The 13,528-nt window shown below is 30.4% G+C and overlaps 2 protein-coding genes across 2 annotated transcripts; both read right to left on the reverse strand.

Annotated features, from left to right (window-relative positions):
* Window positions 1–1,842: 1,842 nt before the first annotated feature.
* On the reverse strand, window positions 1,843–5,724 carry LOC125069735 (H/ACA ribonucleoprotein complex non-core subunit NAF1). The gene is made up of 5 exons (XM_047679295.1): window positions 5,118–5,724; window positions 4,841–5,001; window positions 4,252–4,358; window positions 3,431–3,567; window positions 1,843–3,057 (listed from the first exon to the last, which is right to left on the reverse strand). The coding sequence occupies exons 1-5, from the start codon at window positions 5,489–5,491 to the stop codon at window positions 2,445–2,447; spliced, it is 1,392 nt and encodes a 463-aa protein (XP_047535251.1). The 5' UTR covers window positions 5,492–5,724; the 3' UTR covers window positions 1,843–2,444.
* Window positions 5,725–7,873: 2,149 nt separating this feature from the next.
* Window positions 7,874–13,448, reverse strand: LOC125070043 (protein phosphatase 1 regulatory subunit 7-like). Its single transcript, XM_047679713.1, has 6 exons — window positions 13,278–13,448; window positions 12,960–13,194; window positions 12,306–12,434; window positions 11,766–11,928; window positions 11,063–11,371; window positions 7,874–9,661 (listed from the first exon to the last, which is right to left on the reverse strand). Exons 1-6 carry the CDS (start codon window positions 13,282–13,284, stop codon window positions 9,488–9,490), a joined length of 1,017 nt encoding a protein of 338 aa, XP_047535669.1. The 5' UTR covers window positions 13,285–13,448; the 3' UTR covers window positions 7,874–9,487.
* Between the last annotated feature and the right edge of the window lie 80 nt (window positions 13,449–13,528).

Genomic DNA, 13,528 nt, shown 5'->3' on the forward strand with positions numbered 1-13,528 from the left:
ACAGTAGTATAGTTCCTAACGTATAATCGATACAAAAATGTAACCCTTCAACTAATCGTAGCTGATTAAATATAATTTCTTTTAGTCTTTAAGTTTATATTATGAGATCAAATTATTCTTAAATCGTAGTTCACTACTAGTGATATATCGTCGAATCGTTTTGAGGTACGCTTTCTTTAAAGGATATTTTATTACGTATTTAATGGAAGACTGCTCTGTACCGTTTTCTATTTAATTTCATCGGTTTTTTATATTTTATTTAAGACCGATTCATCGACTTACGAATGTAAGAAGCCCAAGAGGCATTTATTGTCATGAGTCTCAAACGGCAAGCTAAGATTACTGTGTGTTAATTTAACGAAATGAATCTGTATTTTTATAACTAAAGATAAGTTAATGCGATCATTTACTCCCATACAATGTGAACTTATATCCCACATTTAGTAGATTAGGTTCGATTTTAAGTTAAAATTACAAGGGCCCTATTGGCTTTGTGTTGTCGTTAAGTTTAGTACGTTTCCTTTTGCCACTTGATTAGCAATCAACATCTGTTTAATGATAAACACATTGAAACTACAATCTCTTGACATTTATTAATACACAGGCGAAACATTGTGTCAATATTGTTTAAATTCCATCAGAAAAAAAAACGTGGTTTATAATCAAACTTTATGACAAAACGTGCCTTTTTTATCTCGATATATTTTATACTGGAGAAATTTGCGGTGCAAAACCGTGGTCAGATGTAGGAACATTTGTAGGTGACTCTACGTGTATACTCTTATACAAAAGTCTTTAGGTTTTTAAGTGAATCAGATGTTGATTGATGAACAAAGGCCTTATGGTTTGGCAATAATCGAAAAAATAATTATTTATGGAATGTTAGAAGTGTGATTGCCCGGTTGATTGCATTTATTATTGTTTCCCTAATTATATTTTTTATCGAAATATCAGCAGTGGTATAATCAGATGTTTAATTGATGAAAATCATTTGCATTTATTTTTATATTTGCATTCAAACAATCAAATTAACAGTGCATTTTATAAAATTACAATCAATTTTGTTCTAATATATTCAAAATTTATTTTGTTCACTGCCAGTTAACTGATGTAAAAAATATTGAACGATACCACTGCGTTCAAATTAACAGCGACCTTTATAACAATATTGTTTTAATAATAGTTTTGTATCTCGTCATAACCTACTTTTTTTAGTAATTTATATTATATGTATTTTAAGTTTGAATAATGTAATGTTTGACGAGATTAAGTTACGCAATTATACTCGAAATGTTTTATAACAATCAAAATCAATATTTTATTCAGACAACAGATGAAAAATATGTTTAGTTGTGATGTGAGAAGATTTTTATATTCTTGTATTGTGAAATGGCTATCATTTTACGTTGTGATCATGTGAGTGCAAAATTTTTTTTAATTATTTTAACCAGTTTCGTTGACTATCGTCAATATAAGGGCAGCAGAAATAATAACATTTGTTTAGTTCTGCATAGTCCAAGAGCAGTATTTTTTAGCTGTAGTCTTTATTATTATAAACTTTTTTTTATTATTTTAACATTTATGAAATTCGATCGTTAGTTAATTTCTAACAATGAAATATTTAATAAAGAAATCACAAAATATAATTCGTCTTTAATTTTTTACCTCGTGTGTTAATATTTAAAAACCTTTAAAATATACATTAGTAACATTAAAAAATGTACAAGGTAAAACTACAATGTTAAAAAGTAATTGTATATGTAGAGACTGCTAAAAAAATATATGTAGTTTTAGTAGGAAGTGATGGTAAGTTGTATAACAATGAAACAATAACAGCTGCTATATTTTTAAAAAAATATAATAAGTGTATAACCAGATATAATTCACAACTTTAGAAAACGGTACCAACTCTCTTGTACACAATCTCCAATTTGATAAAAATTAAATACGTACTATCCCTATTTTAGCCCCAAACATGAGATAGCAATATATTTTAATTCTATCAAATTAGTGTAAGGATTCTTACCAAAGAACAAAAACTAATTTTAAATAATTATGGTACTTTTATTAATACAAAATCTTAGTAATCTTAAATAAAATGCGAGTTATAGTTAATATAAACCTCGCATCTTATAAATAAAACTTTGCAATCATATTATATATTGTGTAAACTTTACACGAAGATAAGGATGATGCAAGCCGTTTATACATTATGCCTTTCCATTACAGTTCAGTGTTATAAGTGTATATTTTATTGCAATTTTATCTTTATTTTATTTAAGTACACTGAAAGTAATTAAATAAAAACAGCTTCACTCTTTACCATGTTTTTATTAATTATAAATATAGATATTTGGATAAGCAAACCAGTATTGTTTAGCACAGCACTAGCTATTGACTAAATATATTTATTTATACATTCTGAACTGTAAAACTGCGTGTAATTACGTGCCCGGGGGAGGGGGTGGGCCATGGACCCATTGCGGCAGTGGTCCGGGCATGTTGCAATAATTAGAACCGAATATAGGCAAATTCTGTCTGAAAGGCGGAGGCATATTCATTGGGGGCATTCCATGCATTCTTGGATTTCTACCAAATGGCAGTCTGTTATTCATCACATATGGGGGTGGTGTTACAGGATTAAAGGGCGTATACATGGGATTGAACGTTGGGGGAGCGAGATATGGACCACCAGGGTCTACATTGGGGTGCGGTGGAGGAGTTCTCATCTCTTGATCGTCCCATGGTCTTTGAGGTCTTGCGAAATGAGGAGGATTCCGTCTAAAACCGGGTGGTACCGAACTGCGACCACGACTTGAACCCCCAAACCTACTGCTCGAGTCTGAAGGTCGGTGATTGCGCCTCGCTTCGAGCATCTTTCTAGGTGGAGGGTTTTTAGAATTTTCCCCATTATCACTCGAATCAGGCTGCTTGTTTTGTTTTTGTTGATCCTTCTTTGCTTTATTAGCTTTTCTTTCTTCTTCATCATCTGAATAGTCAATGTGGTTGGGTGGGGGTTCGATATCATTCAACCATGATGCATCAGATCCTTTTACTCTGGAATTAAGTTTATATTGGTATTATGATCTACTGCTATTGAGACTGACCGAAAATTAATATACTATATAAACCATCTTACAACAATATTTTGTCTATTATTAGTAAGGCGTAATATATTTCTTGTGCTTGTGGCATGGGCTTAGTCAATTTATAAACCAGAGCATAGAGATTGAGTTTTGCGAGTAGCCTAACATATAATATAAGGTAGGCGGATAAGAAGGTTCCGGAGAGGCTTGCTGGTTTTCATGAAAATTAATAGCTATCACTGCTTAGCAATAATAGCATGCAGGCACATTAAAATAATGTCAATCAAATCAAAACAAAGGAACAGGTCCATGGAGATACTATAATAAATTTAAAAAAAACTCACTTCATAAGTTCGGTGAGGAAGACATAATTAGTGTGTTGGCTGCGAGGCGCGATGAACACCTCCATACCGGCCTGCACGCCGCGCTCCTTCACGTGCTCCAGGGAGTTGAAACGTACACAGTAATGTGGCTCTGTTACCTAATCAATGTATTCAATTGTTAGTTGAGTAAAAGTTGTACTTATTCAAATACAGTAACTTTACTTAGTAAATATTTACAAAAGAATGTAATAATTTATTGATATTAATCGATAGAGTAAGTAAGAACTAAGTAGACCGGCTTGCATAAAGCCTATTACATTATGAATTACATAAATCATTTGATCATTGAATTAATTAAATTAGATAGACACAAAGATAAATATGAACAAAAAATATTGGAATACAAAGAAATAGTTCTTTTAGTAATTTAAACATTATTCCATAAAATAGAGGTCATCTATTACCTGAGTATAATTGATATTAACTATTCGAATTTTAAAATATCCATACTTCACTGTTAACTATGATTTTTACTTAATAATAAAAAAGAAGAAAATATCTCAACGTCAAGCTTTAAATAGTCAATACTGAAAAAGATTATGTCTCTTTATAAAAAGTACTAATATTTTATAATTAAATCATATTAGAATTTACTACATTACCAATTCATTTCTGACGCAGTGTATGTTTTATTTCATATTATTGTATAATAATTGACAGACTGACATTGAAAGAGATATTTTTTAAATTGTTTCAAAGTGAATGCAGTGAACTACTTTAACTTTAAATGGAAAAATCTTGACAATTAACAATTACTTTTCTAATTAATTTAGTATACTTACTGGTCCAAAAACATCAAACACTTTTCCTAATGCTTTTGCTCCATTTTCTAGAAAAAGAATGCTATCCAAATCCACAGCTGGAGTCTCAGGGAATGCCCGAACTATAACTGTAAGCATATTTTTAATTATTAATTTTATATGTGAGCCAAATAGGCCTGAGAGTAAGTGGTAATCACTGCCCATAGATATTGGTTCTGTAAGAAATATTATGCATCCCTTACATCACCAATGTGCCAACGACCTTGAGTATTAACATATGCTTTGTCTTTAGTTTAGTTTTATTTTAAAAACTTGTAAAGACAAGCAACTTTGACATTGAATTCATTATATCTTGAATATTCTATGGTATTCATTATGGAATTGAAAAGAAATTGTGTCTTAAATTTTGATGAAGAAGTTTTCAGAACTTTGAAATGAAATTAATAGAGTAATTAGAGTTCTAATATAAATAAAGATATCTAATTTCTTTTGATCGACATAATATATTGCTTTGTTTAAAGATTTTTTTATGTAATATATTACATGATAATATATATTATGAAAAAGTTTTTAACACAAAATCCTTTATTAAAAAAAAAAAAATATTTACCTAATCTATCAACTACACTGGCAATGGTTCCAATTTTAGTTGTTTCCTGTGCTGGGAGGCTAATGGCAAGATCTTCTATAGGTGGCAAGTCATCCAGCCCTAACTCTCCATGTACTTTCAGAGGATCGAGCTTGCCACGATTGTTACCCTCCAGTTCATCTCTAAAAATGTATCGTAAAGATAACAGCAAAAAATATACTAGATTTTATATAGATAACTAAAATATACAAGATTTTAAAAAGACGTCTTAAATATACTAAGTGTAAATAGTTTTTACCCGCTAGATAATTCTTCAATATCTTTAACTGAATCTACATCACTATCACTAGAGTCATCTGAACTGGAGTCCGAATCACTGTCTGCGTCCCTGTACTCTGTTACATCATATTCTACAACTCCACTTTCGGAGCTGTCTATTATCATATGTCTCGTTACCCCCACGTCGCTCTCACTACCTTCCGATAGCGGCCCGTGAGCACAGGCATTAATAATATTATTCTTCAATACCATCTCACTGAGTTCCACGGCATCTGAATCTTCATTTCCTGTATTATCATTCGATCTCGTATCCTCCGAGTCGGATTCCGAGCCATATTCGGCAATTAAACTGAGCGACACGTTTTTATTGTTACTTTGATCAAGGTTTTCCATTACAATGAACAAACAATTCCGCGTGGACGGCTATGTTGCTAAGAATTTATTGTACTGCTTCTATTATAGCTATTATATAATAAAAATGTAAACTTGCGTTTCGGCGATGATTTGTATAAAAAATTGTGACGATATTATATCATAAATTCACTTTTTGGACTTAATTAAAACAAACCGTAGAATCGTGAAATTGCAGAAAAACAGACACTACTATTCGTATAAAATGACAATTGATTCATGACAGCTTACCATAATGCCAACTTCAAATTGTCTCAAATTTTATTTACTGTCATTTTCAGTACAGATAAAGATATATTTATTACAGATAAGATTGTATGAATTTACGAGCAAATATATTTATTTTAGTCATTAACGAATGTCCCGAATTTTAGTATTCTCACAGTTTGAAGATGGATTTCAAGATGGCAGTTCGTTTGAAACCATGGAAGTATTATATACTACGTATAACTGGAAGGTTCACTGCAGGTTTAATGAAGAAATAAACTAAACCTTATTCCACGTAATTAAGGTCTACTTTCTTTTAAACTTTAAGAACGGTCTAGAGAAAGACCTACTTTTAAGGCGTGGTGTCTCTGTCGCACAGTTGCCAGTGTATAATTTTAATAGAGATAATAATTATTTAGCGGCAATTTTCTGGTAACACTTCCAGTTTACGATATAAACAAACATGGCGGATCTTTTGTGATTCTGGAAAGTGCTGAGTATTTTATTTGTTTATTCATTTGTAATCTAAATCTCTTGTAAGTCCAATAATCTAATATAAAATGGTTCAAACTTGCATTGTGAACGGATGTAAAAAAGAGGCATATCCCGTTTGTGGGCTGTCCTTTCACAGGTAACGACATTTTGTTTTAAAATACTAGATAGGGTATCCATTAGATTTTAGGACATTATTCATATCTGTCTTATTCTGTGGATTTCAGATTTCCTAGTAATCAAGTTTTTAAAAAAAGGTGTACTGAGGTACTGAATATATCTGGAAAATTATCCAAATATGCAGTAGTATGCAGCTCACATTTTAAGGCTGAAGATTATATAACGGAAGCTAGAAAACAACTAAAACCTGAAGCAGTTCCTTCACTTTTGCCGAAAATTATCCCTAAGGAGTAAAAATTACATGTAAACACTGTGAAACCGCTTTATTGAGTGACAGGCCAAAAAATACAGAACACGACTATGTTCTTGATATAGATTCAAACTCCTCATTTACTTCATTTGTTAACAGAAGAGGCCTAAAATTTGTATCAAAATTTGCGTTTGAAGTAATATGTTACACTGAAAAAATTTTTACAATAATGGTGTCGGATTCCTTGTTAAAAACAACTAAAAGTAAAATTACTGTACTGGTCGTGCAAAATTTTTATAATAAATTAGAATCTTTATTCGATCCTCCACATCCAACTATTTCAATTGCTTGTGAAGATAGGCACGATATTGCACTTGTAAAATGTTTATTAAATAAATATTTAACTGTTAGAATGACGACTTATGGCAAAAATAAGACCGTGAACTTATTGGGGAATCGCGCAACATTACGGCAGAAATTACATAAAACAATATTGTTTAGTAATATTTAAGTTTTCAGTGTAGTAAATAAATTGTTACGTATTTAACATGTTTTTATTTGCTTTATTTTGTCTACACAATACACATCAACTTGTAGCCCACTTCTGCTTGTTGGATATCACAAGTCCTCAAACTTGATGGTTTCTTGGATTTGCTGGTTTCCTCACGATGCTTTTCATTTTCTTCGTCATAAAGCTAGTGGCAATTTTTACTATGAAATTAATGATAGGTAATTTACTTATAGGGTCTTTCGAACCCAGAACCTCTCACATGAGATGTGAATATTCTCAAAAAGTATCAGGAACTCTGAAATCATGGGTACAGTTTTAGAGAGAGACAGAACGCCTTAATAGTCATTCTCTCTCGGCTCGCGTTTGGTTGACAGTGAACCTTCCAGTTATACGTAGTATATATTACTTCCATGTTTGAAACAGACTCCGACTTTGTGAACGACATATTTGCAATGACGCGTCAATGCAACCACTCCTTACGGCGGCGTGGTGATCTACCGAATACTGAGCAAAAACCGCTCGCGGTCATCGCTAGTGCGTGTGCGCCAACTAAATTCTATGGGCTACAAATTTTGTTGCGGTTTTTACCCGCGAGCATTTTGTAACATTTTACGGTTTTGAAGTCGAGAGTAAAAACCGCAAGTGCGGCCGCTTGTATAAGTTTCGTTAATACACAAATTTACGCGATTAAAAGCCGCAGCGGTTTAACCGTAGTGTGACCTCAGTCTAAAAAGTAATTTGAAATAAAAAAAATCACATATATTTTATCTGATTTATTATAAAGGCATAACATTTAATATTGTAATTATACTTAGACATTTATTTACTAAATGCATTGAGGGGGCGATCTGGAGCATCCTTGTGGACAATGCTGACGTACGACTCCGCGACTGCCTGAAAACGCGAGCCTATAGTATTGTTTATAAAATAATTACCATTTAACATAACAAACTATTATCAATTAATTATTTAAAAAATAGCAAGATTATACGATAAGAAGACCAATTATAATTTTATATAATTTGAATATCTACAACTATCTTCTTATTATTTTTTTCTTAATATATATTTTTAAAAGGATAATTTTATAGGAACTTATTTATATGTATATTATTTAGATGTAAACTCACGAATTACATTTTAGGTATTGACAAATATAGAAATCGAAATTCATTTGAATAAATATAATAAAATGCGGACGGATATTGATGAGACTTATAGGTTTAGGAGAAATATTTTCGACTGACACAATATTACAGCGACAGGTGACGTCGTTGTAAATAAATTGCGTATAAAAGTAAAAAGAAAATATATCAAAACGTGGGTAGCCTAAATTTGGCTTTCAAATAACATTATCTACATACATTGATAAATGTTTAAACAATGTTACAATATTACTTTTAATGGTTCTAAAATATATGTTATATACATAAGCGAATTAATTGTAGCTACTCATAATGTCGATAATACATACAATACAACTAATAAACTGCCATACTTTTTAATAGAGACAAAACTAAACAATTATAACACATTTATATTTTTATACACATTATATAATAATTAGCATTACTATACTATATTCTAATAGCAAGAGTAAAGGTGAATTAACCTTAGATTTATATATTCCAAGCAGTTTGCTTATTATAGATCTTTTATATTATTCGCTTCAAACAATTTCTAATTAATAATATAATTATTTCTAATAATATACTATTAAACTTAACCATTTCTATCCACTTTAATTTAAGTTATAAAATTCCGAACACAATTTCGCCAACATTAAAATAAAAATACCTTAGACAATTCAGGTCTCGACCAATGATAAAAATTCAGTACAAGGTCAAAGTTATTTACCTTTACTCTTCCTGAGATTAGAATCGGCTACACAAAGGGGAAGTCACAACTACAACCCAACTTACGACAACCTCCTCTCCCAGAAATTTTACTTTATTTATGAATATAGGTTTGGGCAGACCCGTTATCATTTATTATAACGCCCAGCATGAATACGATGTATATTTATGTTTTAATTTGTCGGGATTGCCCAATTAAAATACGGGCATAAGGAATATAACACCTTAGATATCATATTGAGTATTGGGTACTTTTTGCACTGCTAGTGTCTATGGGAGGAGCTAAGCTCCTTCGATATAGCCCATTTGATTGTTTAAGATGTTAAATAGATAAAAAAGAAATGCTACTGTCTATATTATGAATTTTCATTAGATGATTTAAAAAAAAAAACTAAAATTGACTGAACTAAAATGGTTTTTGGCTATCACAAAACAAAATACTAGCAATGCTCATTAGGTATAATAGAGATTTTGGTCCAAAACAATGTGCATTATACTTTACATTTCTGGGTTAATACTCAAACTACTAATGCATTAAATTCTTATCTACACAATGTCGCATCGATTTGCTGCAGAGACGGAAGGGTCAATTTTATCTTTCTTCTATAAGCTGGGTCTGACGCTATAGGATTTCTCTCTAAGTATATTGTTGCCAACTTCTTGTTCTCTTGCAAGTATTCAACTGATGACCACTCGGATATTTGATTATCATTGAGCTGAAAAATAAATCAAATCACACAGAATGTCACAACATATTTATATTTAGTTGGATTTCTAATTAGATTCTGATTTATACTTCAATATTAACTACTACTATAATATTTTATTTAAAACTACTAAATTACAATGAAAAACACTGACTGCACTAGACAATAATGTAGTGATTAGTAACAAGTACATTGTAATAATGTACACTACATTAGTAAAAAGTAAGTACATTGTTATCATAATGAATATACAGTTACATTCTTTGTGGTGATGTATGCATTTCAGGATGGAAAGTTTAAAAAAAAAAATATTTTTTAAGGAAGTAAATAATAATGAGAATAGTTATTTAGTTTATAGTTAAAAAATAGTATTGGTAAAAAAATAATCTACGGAATTTCTTGCAGATATATTTTAAGCTATTCATAATTAAACACTCGAGAACACTTTTTTTCAAGGTTTCAAATTTTAATTTCCTGTTACCATAACAAGCAATCAACTTTACCTAATTCTTCTTCTGATTCTTAAGAATGTTGCATATTAATTTGTCATGAAGATGTGTTTTATATATTATGTATGAAAAAGTAACTCAAATATACGTAGCAGTTGTTATAATACCATTAAAATAAAAATAAGCTTTGAGCAATACATTTATAAATAAATAAAAAACCTTTTTTTATAGTTTTATATTGGAATTAAATTATACATAATTATAGTTTGTGTTAATTGAGTTATTAATTAAGTGCCTATATTATATATATTCCCCCGTATAAAGCAAAATTGCTAACCTTAGTTTGTTTTTGTATGGGACAATCCCATAAAACTTCAAAGTTATAAATTAAATACCTTATATTTTCAAAAGTTGGAATTGATCAAAAATATAAATTTTTGATCAATTCCAAACGATTTTTTTAAAAGAATATAAAAGTAAATAAACTATGCTCAATTGAAAAAAAAAATGTAATGAATTAGGTTACTATTACCAAATAATATTTAAAAAATATTATTGTGGTGACATTAGGGATTTTTTGTTATTTTTATAACAGTAAAAGGCTTTAAGCACGCCAGAGCAAAAAATATGAAGATCTATGAAACAAAAAAGGTGATAATTGTTATGCTCCAGAAAGTAGAGCATTTCTACATACACTGCTCAATGCATCTACCTTTTACACAATGATCCTAAGAATAGTGTAAAAGTTTTGCAAATAAGAATATTAAAATACAATAGGCTTAGATTATTTAGATTAGATTTAGAGTTGCACTACAAAAGAACTAAAACAAGCCGACTTTCACTCACCAAACAACATACTACTAGTGTGTGTACCATTTTTTTCTAATGGTCTCAGGTTTGAAAGTCTATCCAGACATATGGATAAACAAAGGCTATAGATTAAGTTTCAAGGATAACTTACCCATAATTCTTCCAAGTCACTCATGTGTCTTACATTATCGATTGCTGTAATCCTATTCACAGCCAAATCCAATGTCTGCAGTTTGACCTGATTCTGCAGATTTTCTATAGCAGTTAAGCCATTCTCTGATACATACAAATGTTCCAAACTTGTTAAATGTTCAAGGTTCTCTAATTTTGTGAGGCGATTACTTTGAAGGACAAGTATTTCTAGACTTGAGAGGTCTTCGAGGTTTTGAATTTTTGTTATTTTGTTTTTGCCCAAATAAAGCTCTTTTAGTGTTTTTAAGCCTTCAAGATTTTTTATTTCCTGTGAAATAATACAAAAAAATATTATAAGTATTATTTTATTTTAGTTATTTTTAGCAATGGCATCCAAAATATAGTGAGTAGGTGGCAGATTAGGTGACTGCATTGCAGCCAACATGAGAATGCTGAGATGGATACGTAATAAAAGACAAAAAGGATGGTTGAACTATTTTGAATCAATGGGATTATTTTCTAAAGGTGCCATCTTCTTTCGTTTCAGTGACCATTGAGGCAACATGATTTTTTTAACACCATGGTTCTCAATGAAGCACACTTACCGAACCGTTGATGTAATTTTTATAATTATATAATTTGGATTATATTCATATATACCGTATGTTGATGCCTCATTCACTAACTTATACTCAAGAACAATGCAGCAAAAAAATACATACCCTTATACGATTATCACCCAGCTCAAGTGTTTCCAGCTTAGGAAAATGATTAACATTGTTGATTTCAGTAATTTTATTTGAACTTAAGTAAAGTTTACGTAGTTTCAGAAGGTTATTCAGTCCAGTGACTTCTTTGATTCTGTTAAATGACAAATCCAGAATCCTGAAAAGTAAAGACATTTGTTAAGAAGTTGTCAAATTGAATTAATAACAAAAATATTGTTTTAAATATAACATTGCTGTTATGAATAGTGGTTCTTGATAATTTTGAAATGCAGAATACAGTACTACAGCTTCTATTTAAAGTTTATAATAAGCAAACAATGAACTAAGCTAATTGCCTATAAAGGAAGGCAATTGTCGCTTTAGTAAAAATAGTTTTAAACGACAATAATTACATTTTCAGTAAACTATTTAAATTGCGTCATTCATCGAGTCTTTCAGTACTAAATCCTGAGGTCCTTAAAATCTAAGGGGAGATTAATAAAAAATTTATTTCACCCAGACAAAGTCAGGACAAGTAGTTAGCTCAATACCTACTCCAAATTGACCAAGCTATCCAAATTCTCAATGACCACAATTTGATTGTCATAAAGTTCCAGTTCCACCAATTTTGTGAGTGTATCAAGCCCTTCTATCTTTTTTATAAAATTCCATCTGAGATATAACCTGAAAATAAATATATAATTAATAGTACAATATTTTATGTCATCATGCTTCTGACTAATTTCTCATCAGAAAAATTTAATTGCACATATTTAGAAATCTAAATATTAAAATGCCATAGACATTGAAATTATATAATGTAAATAAAATAAATGATGGCTGTTTACTTTTACAACCTTTACAACTCAATAATATAAAACCAATCATGCTAGAAGTATAAAAGTACACTATTTTTTTTGAGTTATTGAGGTAAAATATGTAGAGAGATGTTTGAAAGGTCTTCTGAATCATTTCAACATAATGAGGATTTAGCTTTCAAGGAGGAGGATTTAATAGTGGTTTGGGTCTTGAAGGGAAAGGAACAAATTGTTTTTCAAATGGTTGAGTTTTTAGACTTCTCGAGGTTAGACTTACAATTGCTTAAATGTTTTCCACTAAACTTTTGCTTAATATATTTTAAAACAAATTATCGATTTGTATTACTTATATATACATAAACTTTCACTCAATAAATAGCGTATTATTTACCTTTCTAAGTTTTTCAGTTGCTCAAGATTTTCAATTTTTCCAATTCTGCCATGGTTAAGATCAAGAAGCTCAGTGTTTTCATTGACCACTATCAATTCTTGAGTGTCTTCTTCACCTGGTGGTGGAGTCGCTGGTGGTGGTGGCGATGAGTCATTTTCTTTCCTATTATCCCTGACTGCCACAGCTTTTTGTACTACATCGGCATCATTGTTCGCCATCGGGGTATCTTGGTTGTCTGAACAAAACATTTGTACATTCAATTTAAAAAAAAATATTTTAATAAGATTTTTAACCGGTGTTATTAGTAAAATGTATTACCCGCCATAATATAGGATACAATAACTTTATTCTAATATATCTAGTCTATACTGCGTAGATATTATATGTTAGATTGTGCAACGCCACAGTAAATTATGAAAATCAAGTTTTATTTAGCTTTCCAGCACCTATTTATTTAGGACTAATTAAAATTTATGACAATCTATCATATTGTCCGATATTGTCAATGGTGCCAGATTTTAATATGAGTTATCATTTAACAATTAATATTTAAGATCTTTGTAAGAAGA

The sequence above is a fragment of the Vanessa atalanta genome, chromosome 16, assembly GCF_905147765.1.
Source record: "Vanessa atalanta chromosome 16, ilVanAtal1.2, whole genome shotgun sequence".
NCBI lineage: Eukaryota > Metazoa > Arthropoda > Insecta > Lepidoptera > Nymphalidae > Vanessa > Vanessa atalanta.